Source organism: Carettochelys insculpta, chromosome 6 (assembly GCF_033958435.1).
Source record: "Carettochelys insculpta isolate YL-2023 chromosome 6, ASM3395843v1, whole genome shotgun sequence".
Classification (NCBI taxonomy): Eukaryota; Metazoa; Chordata; order Testudines; family Carettochelyidae; genus Carettochelys; species Carettochelys insculpta.
In genome coordinates, this window is record NC_134142.1 from 16806649 (window position 1) to 16828324 (window position 21676).

The 21676-nt window shown below is 44.4% G+C and overlaps 1 protein-coding gene across 3 annotated transcripts in view; it reads left to right on the forward strand.

Annotated features, from left to right (window-relative positions):
* Positions 1-21676, forward strand: part of MTHFD1 (methylenetetrahydrofolate dehydrogenase, cyclohydrolase and formyltetrahydrofolate synthetase 1) — a 70949-nt gene that overhangs the window by 36434 nt on the left and 12839 nt on the right. For all 3 annotated transcript variants that reach the window (XM_074996359.1, XM_074996358.1, XM_074996360.1), the window contains exons 12-25: positions 154-290; positions 980-1026; positions 3446-3553; positions 3660-3734; positions 5523-5625; positions 7547-7623; positions 8324-8464; positions 12434-12502; positions 14404-14515; positions 14637-14776; positions 16588-16629; positions 17724-17824; positions 18964-19141; positions 21173-21280. In XM_074996359.1, coding sequence (XP_074852460.1) covers positions 154-290; positions 980-1026; positions 3446-3553; positions 3660-3734; positions 5523-5625; positions 7547-7623; positions 8324-8464; positions 12434-12502; positions 14404-14515; positions 14637-14776; positions 16588-16629; positions 17724-17824; positions 18964-19141; positions 21173-21280 — 1438 coding nt within the window. The remainder of the gene's footprint in view (positions 1-153; positions 291-979; positions 1027-3445; positions 3554-3659; positions 3735-5522; positions 5626-7546; positions 7624-8323; positions 8465-12433; positions 12503-14403; positions 14516-14636; positions 14777-16587; positions 16630-17723; positions 17825-18963; positions 19142-21172; positions 21281-21676) is intronic.

Consider the following 21676-nt stretch of genomic DNA (forward strand, 5'->3'; position numbering starts at 1 on the left):
ATGAATTTTCTGTATCCCTTCCAAAATGTGTTAGCGTTTACTCTGATAACTGGTTTTTCTTTGTCTTCCGTGCAAACATCCTGTCCCGTTTTGAATCTTGCTAAGCTCTTGGCCTTGAGTGTTCTATAGTTTGTGCTGCATTGTGTATTTCAGCATAACGCCTACGCCACTGGGAGAAGGGAAAAGCACCACTACAATAGGCCTGGCTCAAGCTTTAGGAGCACATCTCAGTCTGAATGTGTTTGCCTGTGTTCGACAGCCTTCTCAGGGACCAACCTTCGGGATAAAAGGTACGACTTGGCAGCAGGCCTGCTGGTAGTTGGGGAAGGGGGCAAATGCCCCATGGCCCAGCAACTCAAAAGGTCCTAGGGCTTCTGGCTCTTGCTGCTACACCAGTGCCCAGAGCCCCAGGCCCTTGAAATTGCCATTGGAGCACCATGCAGCTTGCTCCAGGCATTGCTAGGAGCTGGGGGAGTCGGGGAGGAAATCATGGTCACGGTTCCATGCTGAGAGCTGGTTGTCCTGGCCCTGCCCTTTCCAAGAATGCAGAACCACCCCTTTTCCTTCTCTCTCCTCCCCCCACCGCACACACACCTTGCCCAGAGGGTCCATTGAGCCTGTTGGCTCACCTGCTTGGCAGAGTGATATTGCTCACTCTTCATGCTGGACTGAAGAGGAGCGGGGAGGGCACAGGCAGCCCATGGGCAGGCTAGAGATTTCGACTCTTAAGAGAGGGTTTTTCTGTTTCTCTATTCATGTGCATAATCCCCGCTGAGGGCATTTTGGGTGGCACACACGGGTGGGGAGAGAATCATATTTCTTAAGAAAGAAAGCAGTTCTTGGATATGCTAACTGCTGGGCTGGATTTCAGTCACCCTGGTTCAATAACAAAGGCAAGTTAAAACCAGCTAGGCAGAGGTGTTCAGCGCTAAGGAGGTGGCAGTGTGGTTTGCTTACTGGCTTCTGTGCCTTTTTGTAGGTGGAGCTGCAGGTGGTGGATATTCGCAGGTTATCCCCATGGAGGAGGTAATTTTAACACACGACCTTCCTGACTGGAATGCTCATAGTAGTAAGAGCTGCTGTAGTTGGTTAACTTTGTGAAATCTTCCTTGTATTGAGAACAAGAAGTCATCCTGTGGTACCTTATAGACTAACAGATATTTTGGAGCATAAGCTTTCATGGGCAAAGACCCGCTTCATCAGATGAACTCACGCATCTGATGAAGCGGGTCTTTGCCCACTAAAGCTTACGCTCTAAAATATGTTAGTCTATAAGGTGCCACAAGACTTCTTGTTGTTCTCTAAGCTACAGACTAACACGACTGCCTCTCTGATACTTGCTTGTACTGAGATTTGAAGTGTGAGAATGGGTATTTATTTCAGTAAAGCTACGTTAAGGACAGAGGGAGTTAATCTTTCATTGTTTTAAATGGAAGGCTGCGTGGGTCAGTTGATAGGGTGTAGGATGGTAATCACGAGGACTCGATTGCCTTGCTAGTTCTACCACTGACTCTCTGCATGACCATAAGCAAATCATTTCAATTTTAAATGCTTCAATTTTGGGCTAAGGAAAACTTGAAAAGCAGTAAGCCTAAGATGTTACAATGCTAGCAGCCAGCACATGAGGCTGGAATATGCAATGATCTAGGGCAGCAGCAAAACCAATGTGTCCTTTGGTTTTGAGTGTGTGGCAGGGGAGAGGGAGGGACTGAATACCTATAGCATTGCAAGGCAGGGAGTGAGAAGGCAGTGTCTTCTGTGTTACTGCACACAAAATATATTTGCTCTGTGTTGTAGAGCTGTGGTGCCCAAACTTTTTGGCATCATGCCCCCCCCCCCCCCCCCGCCTTTTTGATTTTTGAGAAACCCTCATGCCCCCCCCTCCTTTTTTTAACTGTGGGCCAGCCAGCCACCCTAGCAGCCTGTGGGCCACCTGCCTGAGCCCTGCCCCTCCCCTCCCCCAAAGCCAGGCAGCAGCAGCCACTCATCTAACTCCATCCTCCTCCTCCTCTTTCCCCCCCCCCACAACTGACTCACCTTTGCAGGAAGTACCTAGCTCCCTGTGTGCCTTTGCTGGCTGCCTGCTTTTTATAGCAGCTGTGCTGGGTCACCCACATGAAATGGCAGAGGCTCAGAGCCAGAAAGCAAGGGCTGGCTTTTTCTTTGGGTGTGGGGAATGACTTGGGTGGGGGGGCTCGGTTGCCTTTCACCCGCCCCCCAGGATTTTTGGCCGCCCAGTTTGGGAAACTATGTGCTAGAGGTAAAGTGACACATCAGTGGCCATTCAAGAAAGATAAGCAGAAATGATGAGGTTCTAGGAGGAGGTTCATGTGTCTACTCCACAAATGGTGTAAATGTGAAGGAGAACAAAGATAATTAGAATGGTGGTGAGGGGTATTAGTGAATTCAGGGGTGGAAAAATGATCTGCCAAAGGAAGCTGTGGAAGCCCAGCCACTTGGGACACTTAACTAGAGTGGCCAAAACTCTTGCCCTCAAGAATAAGGAACGATCCTTCTGTCACTGGAAAACAGGCAAGATAGATAAGGTCTGTGTCTGATCTCTGTGGTATTAAGATGAATTCCAATCTTATGGGATTTTTTTAAAATCAAAATACATTTTTTTTTTTTTTTTTTTAAATTGCAAGTCTGCAGAGGCGTTCATCACAATACAGGCTCTGAGCTGTTGGTGGATGCTTCTTTCCAGCAGTCATCCCCCCAGAAAGAGCTTATCTGTTAAAGAACATTAAAATGAGAGGTGCAAAATAAAGCAATAAGTAACAGTATATATTTGTGTGTATTGGATGTTCTGGTGATTTGTTCATGAGTGTCCAATGTCACTGTTTTTCAGTCCTCTGCCCATTTTAAGGCATTAGTAATTGAGGTTTCTGGAGCATATGGGTTTAAGATTTTATGGATCTGCTGTCATCTCTTGTGACTTGCTCATTTCAAGCCTGCTGTGCATAGTTGCACTAATTGCATCCCCTTATTCCTGCCAACCTCCATTTTCATATGCCAAGAACAGAAGCACAGCTGTAAATCCCAACCTGTAATCCCACCGTGTTGTGCAAATCAAAGCAGTAGTCTGAAATGAAAGTAACGACAAAGCATCTTATCCGTGGTTTTTTTCTCCATTGTCTGTATGAACTGTCTCTTGATGATCCTGGCAGAGCTGAGGGAACTGACTCTTGTATGAGAAACTCGTTTTGAACACTTCGTTCAGGAAGTTTGTAAATGACATAAATGTGGGGGTGGTGTGTTTCTGTTTCACACAAATTCCATCTTCTGTTCCACACATTTGCACAGAGCAGTTTTTCTCCTGCCACTCCCCCAGTAACGTTGCTATTAATAGTTTCCTTTCCATCTGGCAATAACAAAGTTTAACCAAAAAAAGAAAAAATGTCGGAGGTGGGGGTGTGAAATAACTGGTGTCTGTTTTTTCCTGTAGTTTAACCTTCACCTGACTGGTGACATCCATGCCATCACAGCAGCCAATAATTTAGTAGCTGCAGCTATCGATGCTCGTATATTCCATGAGCTAACTCAGTCTGATCAGGTAAGAGATGATACAATTGATTCTTTCTGCGTTGTGCTGAGCACAGTCTGTTTTGCCAAGATTTATTAGGCACTCCACAGCTGCTGATTGTATTTCATTCTACTAGGCTCTCTATAACCGGTTGGTGCCTCTGATCAATGGTGTTAGAAAGTTCTCTGATATTCAGATCCGAAGACTGCAGGTGAGTTGATCCAGCCTGTTAGGTTTCTAGTGCTGTTCTGTATGTGTCATCTTTACCTTGTGAAAAGATAAATTACAAAAACCTTATTTTGGTCAGTTTGTTTTTTATTTACTCAGCATGCAAAAATGCACTATCCCATGATCCAGCTAAAGACCTGTCACAGTCCTGTCCCTGAAGAAGTTTGTCCAACTTTATATACTGTACTGTTTGGTGAATGAGTCAAATACAAGGAAGTTACGAAGAAAGGAGGGCCCTTTTACAAATATCCAACTGTTACTTCACTGTCCTTCACATAGCATAAGTCAGAAATATGGTCCCTGCCCCTAGATAGCCTGTAAGTACACAGTCATGACCAAAGATGTAAATTTCCTGCTGTGGTTTTGATTGTGGAAGTGCACATGAGAAAACAGCCTTCAAGACGTGAGCGACTAGCAATTATTATAATACAAACTGAGCATAAAAAAAGGGAAGACTTAATTGATTTGCACATTCTTTCTGTTGGTTTACACAGAAAAATACGCCGTTGGGTTGCTCTAATCTAAATACACAGCTGTTCAAAGATCATTTAAATGACTAGAGCTTGGTATGCAAATAGTCTTTGTTGAATGCTCAGCAAAAAAAAACCATAGGGCTAGTGAGTTTCTGGTTGATATTTGGCAATTCCATTTCATAGAAGCAACATCATCTAGGCAGTAGGCTCCAGGACCCTTACTGGAGTTGTCTGCTCGTTAATCAGTTGCTCTTAATCCTACCTGTGAACACAGCCTCAGGCACTCAGAATTGCACAGCTGCTTTTATGTTGTACATTCACAATGGGTGTCCGAGAGGAGAACATTAGTTGGATTATGGGGAAACTAAACTTTTCTATCCTTAACTGACTATAATGTCTCTACTGTGTGACAGTTTTAGTCTCTCTTCCTTTGCTGGGCTGTCACACATCAATGCTGGGTCCTCTTATATGGAGAGTTACTGACCAGCTCTGAAGAGAGCCATAACCAGTTCTCTACTGGCTATAATGTGGAGGTGTGAAAGAGATGCTAAAGCTGCAAAAAGAGTCGTGCTGGCTCTGAGAACCTCTGGTGCTTTGGTGGCCAACTGAGCAGAACTCTTGCCTGTCTTCTGAGAACGTGTAGGACTGTGCTGTCTAAATAAAATACTTGCTGTTCCTCAATCAGTTCCATCGCTTCACTTGTTTCTAAGCTTGTACGTGAATTGGGCTCCTTGAGATAATGCCTCTCTCAGTGAAGCATCTTAGCAGATTGCCCATCTTTAGTATGTTCCTGGTCTTCTGAGATGTTGACTGTCTTGTAACTGAATTGTTCAATGACTCCTTTATGCACTGTCTTAAGCATGCTTATGCTGTGTGCAATGACTCCGAGCCAAGTAATGGGCGATCACATGAGATTAATGGTTACAACTGAATAGATAAGAAATCATACAAAGCTCTACCTTAGGGAGGAGGCTGGGGAGGGGGCTTTCCTTCCCCTTTTAAAATGCTGCTGGCTGTCTTGTACCTGGGTTGATACTGACGTGCTCTGACGAGAGGGACTGTATTATACACATTGCCCACTGACAGAATTTAAAATGACCTGGTATCACGCTGTGATTCAGAAACAGATTCTTCACTGCTGCTTTATGCACAGAGAAATAGCTCTAGGGAGACACCCTCTCCCTCCTGTTATAGCTGAAAATGGGGGAAACTGCTGGGCAAAGGTTTATCGTTTTGATAAAGGCTCATTTCCTTCAACCTTCTTACTATTTATTTTTCCCCTCTCCTCTCCTGGACAGAGATTGGGTATTGAGAAAACTGACCCTGGGACATTGGTGAATGAAGAGAGAAACAAATTTGTGAGATTGGATATTGATCCAGCCACCATAACATGGCAAAGAGGTACTAGAGCAATAGACAGCTGAGATGATGGACATGAGAAGTATGTGACGAGAGGAGTTGTAAATGCACAGGGAGCAGTGTGGGTGGGGTCTGACACTGTGGATGTTTAGGAAGGTGGGGTCACCTTTGGGCTCTTATTTCAGTCTCAGTCCCAGAGCAGCTAACCAGATGGCTCGAATTTTGATGTGCACGGGGGAGATTTAGTTAATTGCTCCAAAGCTGTATTACTTTGCCAGTCTCAGTGTGAGAGAATACAAAGATTGTCTGAGAGGAAGGGAAGTCCTTAGGGTTGGCGTTTGTGAGAAGAAAGTTCACTTCCATGCTCTGGACACTGACTTTCTGTGTGACCCTGGGCAGGTCATTTAGGGCCAGATTTCCAAAGTGTGTCTTTTCCCATGTGGGTCTTGTCAGGATAAATGGATTAAAGTCTGTGAGGCATTAAGATGGTATGCTGGTAAATTCCCATGGTAGGTATGATTCTATTGCTTCCTTGTGAAACTGACAGGATTTTCAGCATTGCCAGTAAATGGGTCAGGTCCTTAGCACCAGCTGTGAAGCTTCACCATTGCCTGTTACTTCCATGTTTCGATCCATTAATTTCAATTCTTTAGTCTGTGCAAATTTTGTGGTAGAATTTAATCTGGTCGTTCTCTTGGCAGATTTTAAATCTTTTCATGGACCAATGTCGCTTCCATCCTAGTTGCAGCTGCCAACAAGTAATTAAACTGGATTAATTAAGAGTAATTTTAATGTCAGAAACAGCATTGTTTGGACTTTTACTCCCTCTAGAATAGTTTGGAACAGATGGTTTAACTTTCTATATTTAATTATTTATGACAAGAAATGTTTGGGTAACTGAGTAATGCAGCCTGAATAACTCTTTTCTGAAGTGAATATTAAACTTCTTGTGTATCCCATTAAGAAAATTAGAATTTTACTTAAAAAAAAAAAAAGCAAACCAAAAAAGCTATTTATTTGACTGATTCATTTTAATATATTTGTTTAAATCCAGAAAGTATCCTATATCAGCAATGGGAAGTGAAATGTGTTCTCAAATCTGACTCCCAGAACTTAGAGGGACTAAGATCGCTGACAGCATACTTTGAAGCAGTTAAACTTACAAGTCTGTAGTGAATACTGAATGACTATTTCTCATACCCGGTTATTTTGTAAAATGCAGCAGTGAGAAAGAACTGCTTAATACTAAAACAGTAGTGTCTGAGCTTGTCTTTATGCAGTTCTTCGAGGGTCCTTATTTTTCCCCTCTCATCCCTTTAGTGTTTTCCATTCCCTTGTTGTTCCCTAAAGGGATGAGACTTTAGCAGGGAGGGATAACCTTGTGGCCAAGGGACCAGCCTGGGGGTGTGGTTGTGGATTTGATACTTAGATCTGCTATAGTGTCTTTGTGCAACCTTGGGCAAGTCACTTGAGCTTTCTGTACTTCAGTTTCCCCCTGTAAAGTGGTGGGTCTGGTGGGTAGAATGCTGGACCAGCACACAGGAAACCTGAATGTCTGTTCCTGGCTGTGCCACTGGGTTGACCGTAGACAAGTCACTTTGTCATTCTGTGCCTCAGTTTCCCCATATGTAAAATGGGGGCAATACTGAAATCCTCTGTAAATACTTTGAGAAGTATGGATGAAGAGCATAGCATAAGAGCTACATTTTATTAATATTTGAATATAGTGTTATGGATGTTGCTGGACAAAAGAGTGTCAGACTAGGGAGGTTCCACCTGAAGTAGTATTTTAGTTTTTCTTTAAAAGAGGCTGGTGTTTCTCACCACTGGTGCTTCACTTACTGGTGATGTCAGTGTTCTGAGCAACAGCAGGGACATTCCAGAGTTTGAAATCCCTTATGTTAGCTTCATGTGGTGTTTTCCTTTTTACTCCCTGAATTTTCTCTTCCTCTGCCCCACGCAGTGGTGGACACAAATGACAGGTTCCTGAGGAAGATCACCATCGGCCAATCTCCGACAGAGAAGGGCTTCACGCGAATGGTAACTGGTTCCTGCCTCTTGGGGTTGTTAACCCTTTGAAAAGGATGCTGGAGAACAACAGCCCTTGAAGAAAATGGTCTTGTTCACGTTTCTTCCATTAGGAATTAACAGATGTGCATTCTGCCATCTCCCTGTTCAAATGCAGGCGAGAGGGTATGAAACAGCAGCGTTACGATTCCCTTCCCACACCCTGCCATGTTTTGGTTTTAAAGTTTGGTCACCACAGGTTTCATGAAGGACTGGAATGATCGCTGTGGAGTCTGGTTACCTAAAACCAAACCACGTGGAAATACGTTTATTTAGTGCAGCAGTAGCCACTGGCAGCTGTTCCAGAGACTGTTTCTTATAGAGACTTATCGGAGTTCTTTCACATGCTGCAGAATTGAGACCCATTACTCGATTGCTTTTTAAAATACCTTGTGGCAGGATACATTGTACCTGGTTTCTGATGCTAAATTACTAACTAATGTGCCAAATACATTTTCATATGATGCTGATGTGGTACCTGTGCATTTTTCTTTAAATTGCAGAAAAAATCCAAATTAAACATTGTGAATTTTAAGCATTCTTGGTTGTGATATTGTAGATCATCTTTTGAAATGACAAATATGTTTCCAATAATTCAGATCAGCTAAAATTTCTGCTTAACAGCCCTGACGTACTTTTTTTGCTTGCTTTCTTCCCCACTTGTCTTTTATAGGCCCAGTTTGACATCACGGTGGCAAGTGAAATCATGGCAGTTTTGGCACTCACTGACGGACTAGAAGATATGAGAAAACGATTGGGCAAAATGGTGGTAGCCTCTAGCAAAAAAGGAGAGCCAGTGACTACAGATGATCTTGTAAGAGACGTATAATCGCTACATTCCCCCGGTGTAAAACTCCCTGTTGCAAGCGAGAGCCCTCTGATGTGAAACAGAGGGGAAATGAGTGTCCGTCTATAAGGTGCCATGGGACTTTGTTTTTAGAGAGGAAATGGTTCAGTGTTGGAGATATAGTAATCTATTGTAAATCAGGGATGAAATCCTGGTCTCGTTCAGTCTGAATTTTGACTTCAGGGAGGCTCAGATTTCATCCTGAGAGAGAGAGAGAATCCTCTTGATGCTAGGACAGCTGGGAGGGAGGAAGGGAGGGAGGGGGTGTGTGTGTGTGTGTGAGGGGGAGGGGGAGGGAGAGGGGGTGTGTGTGAGGGGGAGGGGGAGGGAGAGGGGGTGTGTGTGAGAAGGAGGGAGGGAGGGGAGGGGGGGTGTGTGTGTGTGTGTGTGTGTGTGTGTGAGAGGGGGAGGGGGGAGCCCTAGCTTGTGTAAGTCAAGGTGAAGCTTAAACCCTAGGAATTAATGGGGAAATACACAGTGGTAAAAATGTAATGATTTAAGTGCTCCCTACAAAAATGTAGCCATTTGTGAATAAGTACAGGGTCTCCGAAAACATCTTTATGGAAGAAAGGAAAATAAAAAATAGTCCACTATTTCCCACTAAACAGCACTCGCTGTCCATTTCCTAACGCTGTCCCATTAACACCCACCTGAGCTAACTCAGAGGTGTGAGTCATTGCTGAACTTAGTAAATATCTTTCACAAGCCTCCTTTGAAAACTGCAAAAATTAACATGAGTGAAATGCTGGGGGATGTTTGTATTTATTTCACCTTGTCTGCAGTAAGCCCTTCTCGAAAATTGGGCCCCTCGGTGAAATGCACCAATAAAAAATCCACCCACTGGGACGCTATCCCAAAGTAGAAATGGTCACAAATATGTTAATACTAAAGCTCCTCCTGCCCCTCTTTAAATTTTGGTCTTTGCAGGGTGTCCACAAATGCAGCAGATTTTGGTTCTGTAGGTGAACAGTTATGCTAAGTTCCCCAACTGGAAGGCGGAGGAGAAAGCCCTTTACATAAAATGCCCTGGTTGAGCTTTCAAAGTGCACTGGTCATGTAACCACACAGCCCATTGAAAGGAATAGGAATGATGTGAGTAGTCCACCAGTTGGCTTTAACTCTTAACTCTTTCCCCCTAAAGACCTTCCCAGTTAAACAGGCCTGGCCGCTGAGCACAGCAAGAGGCAGCAAACGTTCTCAATACGCAGGCAGACAGCACTTTGTCTGGGAGGTGCTTTATACTGGATAGAATTTAAGGTTAATCAGCCTTGAATTATACTTGTCCTTTACCTAATTGTTGCAGAGTTAGAGGATCTTACCAAATCTAACTCATTGCTTCTCTTGGCCATTCCAGTGTCTTGCCATAGATTTGGCCACTTCAGACTCACAGGCTAATGCAATAAAGACCCCACTCCAGACTTATGCAGCCAGAACTCTAGTTGACTTGATGGGTGCCTTGTCTGTCCTGGACCTGCAGACATAGCACAGACAGTAGCAGTAATATAACTCCTCTGTCTGGTAGTCTGAAAAGTTGAAAAGAAATTATGGAGCACAATTTAATGGGTACAAGTTCCTTGTTGGATCAAAGAGTTGAGAGTTTGAGGGGAATAATTAGAATTCAGCATTGGCCTTGTAAGATCAGGGTTCTGAGTTCAATCCTTCAGGGGGCCTTTCAAGGCTCTGGGGCAGGTTAGATTTAAAAAGAAAAAGAAAAGAAATTGTGTCAGGGATGGTGGTAGGTCCTGCTGTGAGTGCAGGGGACTGTACTCAATGACCTCTCAAGGTCTCTTTCAGTTCTGAGCTATGTGTATCTCCATGTTTCAACACCTGAGTGTCCACTGAAATCTGTAGAACTGAAGTTATCATGGATGTTAATATTGCTTTGCAGATTTTCATTATTCTGGAGCAGAAATTAAAATTGATCCAAGAAGTGTGAACAAAACCTTCCCAGAGTGAGGCTGAAACAGAAATTAAATGAACCGTTGTCTCTTTCTTAATTGCAAATTCTTCATGTTCCTCACTGAATACTACAATCCAACTGAGAAGAAAATTGTCTCAGTGAAAGAGACTAGACGGCTTAGGGAACTGATGATCAGATCTTAGATAACTCGTTCGAATCCAGTCATTGTTGGGAGTGACTTATAATTGTTACTGCCAGGGCTGTGTAGTGGGCTCCATCCACTTTCTAGTGGGCTGGCAACAGTCACAAAAACTGCCTCTGCAGTGACTCTAGTAAATGGGGAATGCGCAGGAAGGTAAGATCCCTCACTCCCCCTTTGCAGACATCAGAAGGCTTGAGGCTCTGGGTTGGAGCAACGAGCAAGGGAAGCTCTGCTACTGCTGCCTGTGCTGAGCCTGTCCCGTGGATACACACAAGACTTCGGTCTCCAGTGAAGGACAGTCGGGCACTTCTCCCAAGCATCAAAAGTAGTGTTAAAAAATTGTTTCTGAAAAACAGACCTGGCCAGAATGCAGTGGTTGGACAAGGCCATTAAATGTATTTTTTATTTTAGTGTCTAAAGACACTGAGCTTTTGTTTTAATCCTTAAATGGGATTATGTACAATCAGTGAAAGTAATACTGCAGCTTGAAAGAGAAGCTGATGTAGTTGGCGCAATACAGTCATATGCTGAGACGCACCCATTTGGGTTATGAGAATTCAAGTTTATGAGGAGTTTGATTTAAAACCCCTCCCTTGTCTTACGAGGCATTTCCTCTAATTTACAAGGACCGATTTCAGTTTTGTACGCCTTGGTGGGATGCAGACTCCCTGCAGCGGGAAAAAGGCTGCGGCTCCAGGCAACGGCTGCCCGCAGCTGCATCCTGCCCAGTGCATCTCTCCGCAGCTCCCGGCAGCAGTTTCCCAGAGCTCCTGGCCCAGCCTTTACCTGTGGCTGGTCTGGGTCTCCACCTCAGCTCTGCAGCAGCAGCGTGCCCCGGCCCAGCCGGCGACCGCGGGCTCCCAGGTGCTCCCACGAGACATGGCTGCTGGGTGCACAGCACATCCCAGCCCTGCCCTTGCTGTGCACTGCCCGGATGGCTAGGGGCCGCCTCTGCCTGCCCTGCGCAGCTGTGCCTCGGGCGCCGCTTGCCGTCCATGGCATTCCTTTGCATTTAGCGCCTCGGCCGCTGTGCAGCCCTGCATCAGCGAGGCATTGCCGCTTGCCAACTTGGGGGCCTTCTGTGCCTGCCTAGCTCCCCACGCGGCCAGTCCCTGACACTGCCCCTCCCCCCTTAACCTAAGCTGCTCTCAGGCCGGGCTACCTCCCTGTACCCCTCCATGCTCTGCCCTGCCCTGCCCACCCCCTTGCACCGGCCCCACTTCTGCAGCCACGGGCAGCTACCTGGCTTTGCGCCCCGCTCCCAGGCGCTCCTCGATTTCTGTTCCTCTGTCTCTGCAGGTAAACAGACATATTGTAGAGTAATTAATGAAGGGAAAATGCCTTGTTAGGTTGTGTTATAACTACTGTTAACTATTGAAGTAATTGTGTTAATTTTAATGGGATTTGGTGGTGTTTTAGTGTAAATGGGTGTAAATTTTGGGGCTCAGGAACGCATAAAATTTTTTCCCATTGAAATTAATGGCAATTACATTTTTGACTTAGAAGAATTCGCCCTAAGAGTTGTTTTTCAGGAAGAAATTACCCTCGTAAGGCGGGGGAAGACTGTACATTGTTTCCACATGTCTCTTATTCCTGCTGCAGTGATCCCCCTCTTCCCCCAACTCTGGCTTCATGACTGGGGTATGTTGCATTCTTTGGTGAACCCCACTGAATCTTAAAACAGGTACTTCAGTAAGTGCTGCTAGATCTGTTCTTTGAATTATCATTGTGATGGAGGAATCGCCTGGGTGTTGACGAGGAATTTCAGAATGGTATGAACACAGCCTTATTGGGGCTTGGGAATTGATGTTCCGTTCTCTTTTTTTTCCCTTAGGGAGTGACTGGTGCGCTGGCTGTCTTAATGAAAGATGCACTTAAGCCAAATCTCATGCAGACATTAGAGGTGAGCAGTACACTCTTTCACTGACAGAGAAGAGCAACAAGAATGATTTAAGTCTAGAGACCATGAGCTATGAGGGAAGACTGAAGGAATTGGGATTATTTAGTTTAGAAAAGAGAAGACTGAGAGGAGACGATAGTGGTTTACATGTACTTAAAACAATGTTACAAGGAAGAGAGAGAGAAATTGTTCTTTTTTGGTCTCTGGGGATAGGAGAAGCAGCAGTGGGCTTAAACTGCAGTAAGGGCGGTTTATGTTGGGCATTAGGCAAAATTTTGTGACATTTAGGGTGGTTAAACACTGGAATAAATTGGCTAGGGAGGTTGTGGAATCTCCATCATTGGAGCTATTTTAGAGCAGGTTAGATAGACATCTATCAGGATGGTCTAGATGAGGGATTCCTAACCAATGGGTCAGAACCCAAACATGGGTTACTATTAGATTTTTCTAAGGGTTGCCAGCTGGGTGGCTCTGAACCGTATATGGCTCTTGAAGGAGCCATTTGCAGCTCCCAGTGCTGCTGCCACTCACCCCTTCAGCTCGCAGTCCCTGCCCTGCTAGGCTGAAAATGAAACTCAATTTAGTTGGTTTAATGGCCAGCAGGAGGGAACTGCCTGTACTGCAGGTGGGGGAAGGGAGTAGGAGGGTTGCGGGGGGAGCTGCACAGATGAGACTGTGGTGGAACAGCAGCATGGGCAATAGCGATGCTTGTGTGAGGTAGGTGGCAGGGGGTGTTTTGGGGCTGCAAGGGGTTTAAGCCTGGGAGTGGGCAGGTGGGAGATTGGGAAGGGGCAAATCAAGATTTATAAATTTTTATTTTCCCATGGGGCTTGGACTAAGGGATTACTTAATTGCTGTATAGCCCCATTTGAGTTGGGGCTACAGTTTAAGATCCAGGACCCTTCCATTTTGCAGGGTCCTAGGCCCTGCTTTCCACACCTATCCCAAATGTTTACACTGCCATTAGACAACCCCTCATCCTAGCCTTCCAAGCCCACATCAGCTGGCACTGACTAGTTGCAGGGTTTTAATTGCGACATGGAAGAACTGTTGGGTTCTAATCCCAACTCTGAGATTGGAATGCTACATGGTTTGAGGCCCAGATTTTTTTGGAGCTGAAATCAGTTTCAGAAGGGCAGATCTGGGGTCTTAATGACTTCCCAGTGTCATGCAGCACAGCTTGGATTAGAACCCTAGAGTCTCAGAATACTAGAACTGGAAAGGTACTCAGGAGGGCATCAAGTCATCTCAGCAGAACCAAGCACCATCTGTATCATGCCTGTTAGGTATTTATCTAACCTGTTCTTAAACATCTCCACTGATGGAGATTCTACAACCACCTCGGCAATTTGTTTCAGTAGTTAACCACCCTGACAGGAGATTTTTCCTAATGTGCAATTTAAGCCTTCCTTGCTCCAATTTAAGACCTTTGTCCTTTCCCAGATGTGCTTCTGTCTCTAGGCTGTACTGCCCCTCTTGTCTCTGAGCCCCTAGCAGAATATATCAGTACTATTTTGCAGGGAAATGTAAGAAATGTACCTGAGTTCAGCAGTACCTAAACACCTTTAAAATGCGGGCCTTAATCTTTCTCTGCCTGTGTTTCCCTGTCTGTAATACTTGGATGATACAATATATGAAGTGTTTTGAGAGCCTCAGAGAGAAGGTGCAGCAGAAGTGCAAAGTATTGTTAGAATTAAGCCATCTCTTTCCGGGGAGGTTAACATCTCCACTTCTGCGGATTATTAAAATCCTATTCACCTCAAATTCTTACTCCTGGGAGAGAGTGTTTGATCAGGTGGATTTAAGAGCTGTTGCATGCCACAAATTTGTGTGTTCTCAACTTCAAATGCTGTGATTCTTAGACTTGCAACGTTTCAGAAGATACTGAATCTTCTCTCTTCCAGGGGACACCGGTGTTCGTTCATGCTGGACCTTTTGCCAACATTGCACATGGCAACTCATCCGTCCTGGCAGATAAAATTGCCCTGAAGCTTGTGGGTCAGGAAGGCTTTGTTGGTAAATTTTACACATTTGCTGTCTTCCTCTAGGAAAAGACATTTCTGTTTGGGGAGGTTTTTTTTTAAGAGAGCTGACTTCTCTGTCCACCATTTTAATGCATTTTTTATTCTATCTACAGTAACAGAAGCAGGTTTTGGAGCAGACATTGGCATGGAAAAGTTTTTCAACATTAAGTGCCGGTATTCTGGTCTCCGGCCCCATGTGGTTGTGTTGGTTGCCACTGTCAGAGCTCTGAAAATGCATGGAGGTGGACCCACTGTGAGTACTGGGCAAACTTTGTGTAGGTCCAAGAGACAAGTCTTTATTTTGATAAATTAATAGTTTAAACTCCTGTGTGTAGCTAGAAGTAAAAGCAAGCTGAGATACTGACTTCCATGGCTTTCTGACTCTTTACCCCACAGTTTTATACATCTGAATACTGAAAACTTGATTCTGTGGGTTTCTTTTAAAGCCTTGCCTGCTATTCCAGAAGAATTCTGCTGTCTTGGGGCAGGGGAGTGAGGGGGCCATCCTGCAGGGAGACAGTTTTGCAAATATTTCCTACAGGGCTGCCAACTTTTTACTCTTGCAAAATTGATTGTACTTCTCCAAGGCCTCACTCCCTGCTCATTCCATTCCTGCTCCTTCATCGCGCTTTCTCCTTGCCCTTGCTTGCTCACTCATTTTCACCCAGCTGGCTTGGGCAGTGGGGGGCGGACAAGTGGTGGGGGCAGGGAGGCTGGGGCTCAGTGTGTGGGAGTAGGGTCTAGGCTCAGGCAGTGAGTTGAGATGTGAGGGTGCGGGGTGGGGCTGGGGATTAGTGGGTTGGGGCAGAAGAGGTAGTCCAAGCTGGGACTGAGGGGTTAGGGATCAGGAGAGGGATTGGAGCTGGAGCTAGGGGCTGGTGTGTGATGAGGGGGGCTCAGCAGGATTGAAGCTATGGGCGGTGCTTACCTCAAGCAGCACCAGGAGCAGTGGCATGTCCAGTTCTTAGGTGGCGGTGGATCCGGGTGGCTCTGCATGCTGCCCTTTCTGCAGGCACTGCCTTGCCCCTCCTGTTGGTTGCAGTTCTCAGCCAATGGTAGTGGCAGGAGTGGCTCTTAGGGCATGTGAAGTCTCCTGGCTGCCCCTGTGTGTAGGATCAGGAGTGAGTATATGCCGGCTGCTTCCCACGAGCTGCACAGAGCAAAGGCTAACAGGGAGCCTGCCGGCTCCAATGTGTGGCACTGCCAACTGGATGCTCAACAGATCAGAGCCACTAAGATACGTTTTCAAACAAGTCACCCTAACTTCCAATAGAGAAGCCCTGTCAGGCTGTGTTTTCTGGCCTTCCCTAGGCTGTACACACCACTTGATTGCTGAAGTAGTATGTCAGCTGTGGCTCCCTCTGGTGCCCAACACCCTTTTTACGCTGTCTTTTTGGCTTGTGGTTTCTGTGAACTCTACCAAATAACAGTGCAGTGCTCAGGCAAGGCAGCCAGTTTCCCAAAGAGCTCACTTCTCCTAGGAACAGGAATCCTCCACCCACGTGGGTAGCAAATCTAGAATTTTGTAGTTGTCAGCCCTTGCCTTACCCCTCCTCTGTCCTTTGTGCCTTACACTAGTTTCTCCTTCTGCCCCTTATAGTCTTTCCGCAGCCCAGTCTTCCCAGATCTGAGAAGCTAAAATAGCGGTTGTCCAAGTAAATCACATTTGGGTGATACTTCTCCAGCCCTGGACCTTAGAGCTTTTATCCTTTTTATTTGCGTGTGCGTGTGCACACCCCCCACCCCCACTGGCTCTTCTGACAGCCTGTCATGCGCATGATTTTGTTCTGAGATTGGCACTGGTAGAAGTTAATCAAGTGTCCCTCAAGGCTGTAAATGACTTTGGTATGTTAGCTATGCATGCCCTGCTTGCTTTATCATGAGAATGAAACCTCTGCACTTTGGGACATGTAATCTCTAAAATATCTTTGTATTCCTAATGCTCCTGCATCTTTTCTGAAGAAAGACAACTGCAGAAATATTGGGTGTAATTCTTAACCTGAGATGAGGTACGGCTCAGAGCAAATTGCTAGCATTTGTGAGTCACTTTGTGTTTTTTTGCAGGTAACTGCTGGGGTGCCCTTGCCAAAGGAATACACTGAAGAGGTAATCGTTATTTATTAATCCAGTTGTTACCATCGGCTAACCAAGTGCTTCCATTGTCATGCAATGTATGATCAATAACCAGTGTGCACCACTTCGGCTGCTGTCAGAGAATGTTTCTTATCTTAGCCTGTAATATTTCATTTTTATAATGACAATTTGGCTGTGCCCTCTCAAGCTGTTATAACTGACCAGTGTTCAGAACTTTTGGTTTCTCCTGAGCTTGTGTAATTATCCAAGTGCTTGATTTCTTTCCTCATGGTAATAATATCCATTCTTCTGCCTTTGACTCCTTCAGTGCTGAAGCCATGTATAGCTTAATTGCCTTGCTGAAACACTTGTCTCTTCAGCTATTCAAGATGTCTTTGTAATTACTCTTTTTGCAAGCTTTCTGAGCATCAGTGGAATATTGTTTTTCCAAGTGTGGAAGGGAAATAGGTCGAAGTCTACATTGCTGCACTTGTAACCTTGGCTTTTTAGCATGGGCCCTTTGTGTGACTGAGGCTCTCATCTTGGCTTGTGGAGCTTCTGTGTGAATTTCCCTTTGCACAGCTAGGAATCAAATGACCTGAGTCCCCTGCTGATATCCAGAAATTATCCAAAATGTAAATATGTATAAACCCAAAGCTGTTAAAAACAAACTTCAAAGTTTCACGAAATTCAGTGCTAATGACATTCAACACTTGTCAAGAATGTGTCATGGATGAAAATGAGGCTTTCTGTAGGAGTTACTGAGTTTGTCTCTGCTTATGCAGGGAATGGATTAAAAAGAAATGAACTTCAGAAACTTGATTCCTTCTACTTCTAGTTGGCAGCAAAAGCTAACTGATGCTATCTTCAGCTGCTACACCTGTAACCTTTTGATTTTTTATCGTTCTGGTTAGACTTGGTCGTTCTGTTCCGTTAAGTAAACTTATTTGTCTTTCAGCAAAAAGGTATTTATAGAAAGCTGCAGTGTGAAAATTTGCCTCTTAGTCTTTATTTCCATTTTGATGCTGTTGTTACCTGTTCCATCTGCCATTTAAGTCACAGATTTCTAGTTGAAGTTACACTGCTCCTCACAAAATGGATCTTGTTTCTCACTCTTACTGTTGCAGAATCTTCAGCTCTTGGCGAAAGGTTGTAGTAACTTAAGCAAACAAATCCAGAATGCCCGAACTTTTGGTACTCCTGTAGTAGTTGCCGTCAATGCTTTCAAGTAAGTGAGGTTGTGTTTGAAGTCAGAGCTGTGTTTGCAGTCATTCCACAAATGTGAAGTGAAAGGTTTTGTTTACAACTGATGGATAAACTGCTACCAAAAAATATCTTGCATTGACCAAAATTGTCTGGTAAATATTACTCAGAGTTCCTTTGTCAGTCTTAGATTCTTTCCTCTACTGTACAATATGATTGTGGATTATTGAGCCAGTAATTCATTCTTGCCAGCCAAATTATTGTGATTTAGATGATGCTTCTGATGTCCTGAAGAGTAAGCAGTACTGGAGTTACTGTCCATTTTTATACAAGCAACAAGCTTTGAACTGGTGTTGAGCTGATTCCAGTGGCAGGTTGCAGCCACTCTAAAACTGAATGATCAGCTAAGGATTTGCCAACCTAAATGAATATGATGTGTAGCACAATGTCTTGTTTTGCTTCTGAGAGAAGTGCATTATATCTATCCCATCTCTATCAATAGACCCAGTAATGGTACAGATTGTCAGGCAACATCCATAATTCAGCATGACTTTAGTTAGCTGAATGACCTCTTATCATACATGTGGCCAAGTTACCCTGGTCCCATAAAGTTTGTCTCCATCCACCAGTCCTGGCTCTGTGTTCTGTGCTGCTGTTTAGCTGTAATTTACATGAAAGAGCCCAGTAAGCAGTGGAAGTGTTGGTAATGTGCTAGACAGTATTTACCTCTTGTGATCCAGCAAATTCTCACATTCGGCAGCAGTCATGTCCTGAGGGTGCTGGACTAGAGTGGTTCAACCTGTATTTGCTTTCATGGTAGCCTCTTACCTCCTAGCACAAGAGTTATGCTGGTGATGCTGACCTCTGTAAAGGACAGAAACAGCTGAACATACAGGGTGCTGCTGTCAGTCATAGATTTCTGTTTACGTAGCTCCAGAGTAGGGGAGAGCTGGCTGTGCTGCTGTGAACCAGCTTCTTTCACGGAGATAGTGGAAGTCTAAAAACGCCTGTGTGAAAATCTCTTTCCTGACTGTTACAAAGGGTCTGCAGGCTTCTGTAGTTGCTTAGTTCAGCATATTTGGATGTTTTGGGGGGAAGATCAGTGCTGTACGATTTAAACAAATAAGCTGAGTACTACCAGTGTGTATGTTGTGGTTTTTACAGGACTGATACAGAGGCTGAGCTGCAACTGGTCATTCAACTAGCAAAAGAAGCTGGAGCGTATGATGCTGTAAAGTGCACTCACTGGGCAGAGGGTGGGAAAGGAGCTGTTGCTCTGGCTCAGGCAGTTCAGAGAGCCTCACAGGAACCAAGTAACTTCAAGTTTCTCTATGATGTGCAGGTGAGAATTTGCATTGACATAAGGGGAAAGCTTATTTTACTTAACATTTCCATTAAAGTGAAATGCACAGGGGCAGTTTAGATTAATATTACACCCATGCTTGGCGTCCTGCGATACTTTGCAAAAGCGTGTTGGTGTTATGTAGATTTATTTGCTCTGTCAGCAGTTGTCAATCAGTGGTCGTGCTCTGAGTCGCTGAAGATCACCCTAAAAGCTGAGACTTCCATTTGATCCTAGATCTTCTGAGTCTGGATAGTGAATTTGTAAAGTCCCTTTCCTTGCAGTTTGCACTACTGAGTGGAATATGTTCCTTGTCTGCACTGAATTCCCATGGGTGTAATGAAATGCATCTGCTGTAGACAGTCATGGATCCAAGGGGGTGGAGATGCATTTTCCAGGCCATGCTCTGAAACTGAGACCTGGAGAAATGTTTTGCTCAACTTGTAACCTTTCTTAGAGCTTCAGATTGTCTCTCTTGCATTAGAAGGGGCAGAGCTCAGTGAAATCTGCCTTCCTGACCACAGAACAAATATGTGAGCAATTTATTTTATATTCAAGGCAAATTTGATTTGAACTTTATTGTCTTGAGTCAGCAGAGCAATGAAATGCTCATTTCATGTCTCATAAGGATTGAAAATCATCTGTTCTAAATAAGTGAAAGCTGAGTGATACATTACAAATAATGCAAGCAATTAGAAATTGAGTTTATAAATAGAGTTGGTGGATGTGTCAAGTAACCAAGATTATGGTAGATGTAATGTGCTCTCATAGTTTATTTTCCATCCACACCTTCCCCATTCTGGAGTTTCCTGTATCTCTTCTAAGAATGTCGGACATCTCCGTGTTCTACTTGCTTTTTATCCTTCATTTTCCCTTTGCTGCTTCACACTGCAGCAAATGACTTACAAGGAGAGACCCAGGCATTTGTCAGCCAAAAGGAGAGTAACTTGCTGGATGTGAATATGTCAGGAGCCTGGGGAATAAAATGAAAGAAGGAAGGAAAAAGGTGGGGGTCACTGTGTGTTTGCACACGCCCTGGAGAACCCTACCAGAAACACTGATGTGATGAGAATTTCATATATAGTGTACACATGTGCCTCCCTCCCTTTTCTTGTGGATGATGGGTCCCTCACTGACATCCGTTTTTGGTGTGCTCATGACAAACCTTGTGTGTGTAATTTTTTTCCAGAAAGTACCAACCCCATGAACAATGGGCATCAAAATCACTCACCACTTTTGGAAAATCTTGACTGAGGCGCCAAAGTTTGATTCTTTCATTGAAAGCTGGCTCTGGTGATTTATGCTAAATTGCAGAGTGCTCCAGTGAAAGCAACTAAATGGTCCAGGAGCCTGGCTTACACATCTCCCAGTAGATCTTCAAATCTGGTGTTGAATGCTAACCACGCAGTTCTGGCTTGAACAAGTGTGACTTGCTCTGTAGGCAGAAGATCATGTAATATCTTGTACCTGATCTACTTCTGTTGGTGAGAGACAGACAACCTTTAGAGCTTATACACTTTTTCTTCAGGTCTTTCTCTAGCAGACATCTAAAAATCTGGTGAAATGCTATGTGATGTATTTGAATCAATTTGTTCACCTTAACAGATGCTGAGTATCCTTCCTTATTTGCTCTTACATACTGTTTCCCTGACCATGAGTACCTAGGACTACTTCAGATGTCCTCTTTACAAAAGTCGCCCTCTTCTCTCCCACCACCCCACCCCCTCCCAAGCTGTAGCCAGGTTGGATGGTTAACATGTAAACACAACAAAGAATATTTATGCATATTTTCTTTCTTCTGGTAACAATACACAAGTCTTGTGCTCCTGCTGTCAAAAGAAACAGCTGTAAAGTGATAAGCAAAACCTGTTTTGAAAACCTTCAGTTAAGGTAGAGCTCTATGGATCTGCCACTAGAAATTGCTGTAATGCAAGGGTTGAGCATCCCTTGACATGAGCATGGAATTGTAGAGCTTCTGTGATGTGATACCTCTTGGCAGACACCATCAGTGACTTGTTTTTTGTTTTGTAGCTCCCAATTGTAGAGAAGATCAGAATTATTGCACAGCAGATTTATGGGGCAGAAGACATTGAGCTATCTCCAGAGGCAGAGCAGAAAGTTGTAGTGTACACCAAGCAGGTGAGTTCTCCAGGCCATTGTTGTCCATTCATTGTCTTTTCCTTTGAAAACATCTGCACTATACAGTTATGAAATTCACATTTTAAAAACATGTGGGGGGCAGTCCCAGTGGAAATCAAACCATACACCCACAAATTGGAGCCTTTGGTGTTCAGAGTATGAACTTATCCTGTACAAAATACTGCCACCCCCAGTGTTTTTAAATAATACCACCTAGTTGGTCTTTTTCCCCTTCTGTAATAGGGTGCTGGTGATAACGACATCCCTTGCAAGTAGGCTGTGAGAATAAATGTCTATTAAGGATTTTGAAGCTGAAGCCGTATATTTTTCTCAGTGTTGAGAGTGTTTTGAAAGATGTCGGTTTTGGAGAACATTATTTTGTGAAATTATTTGTAT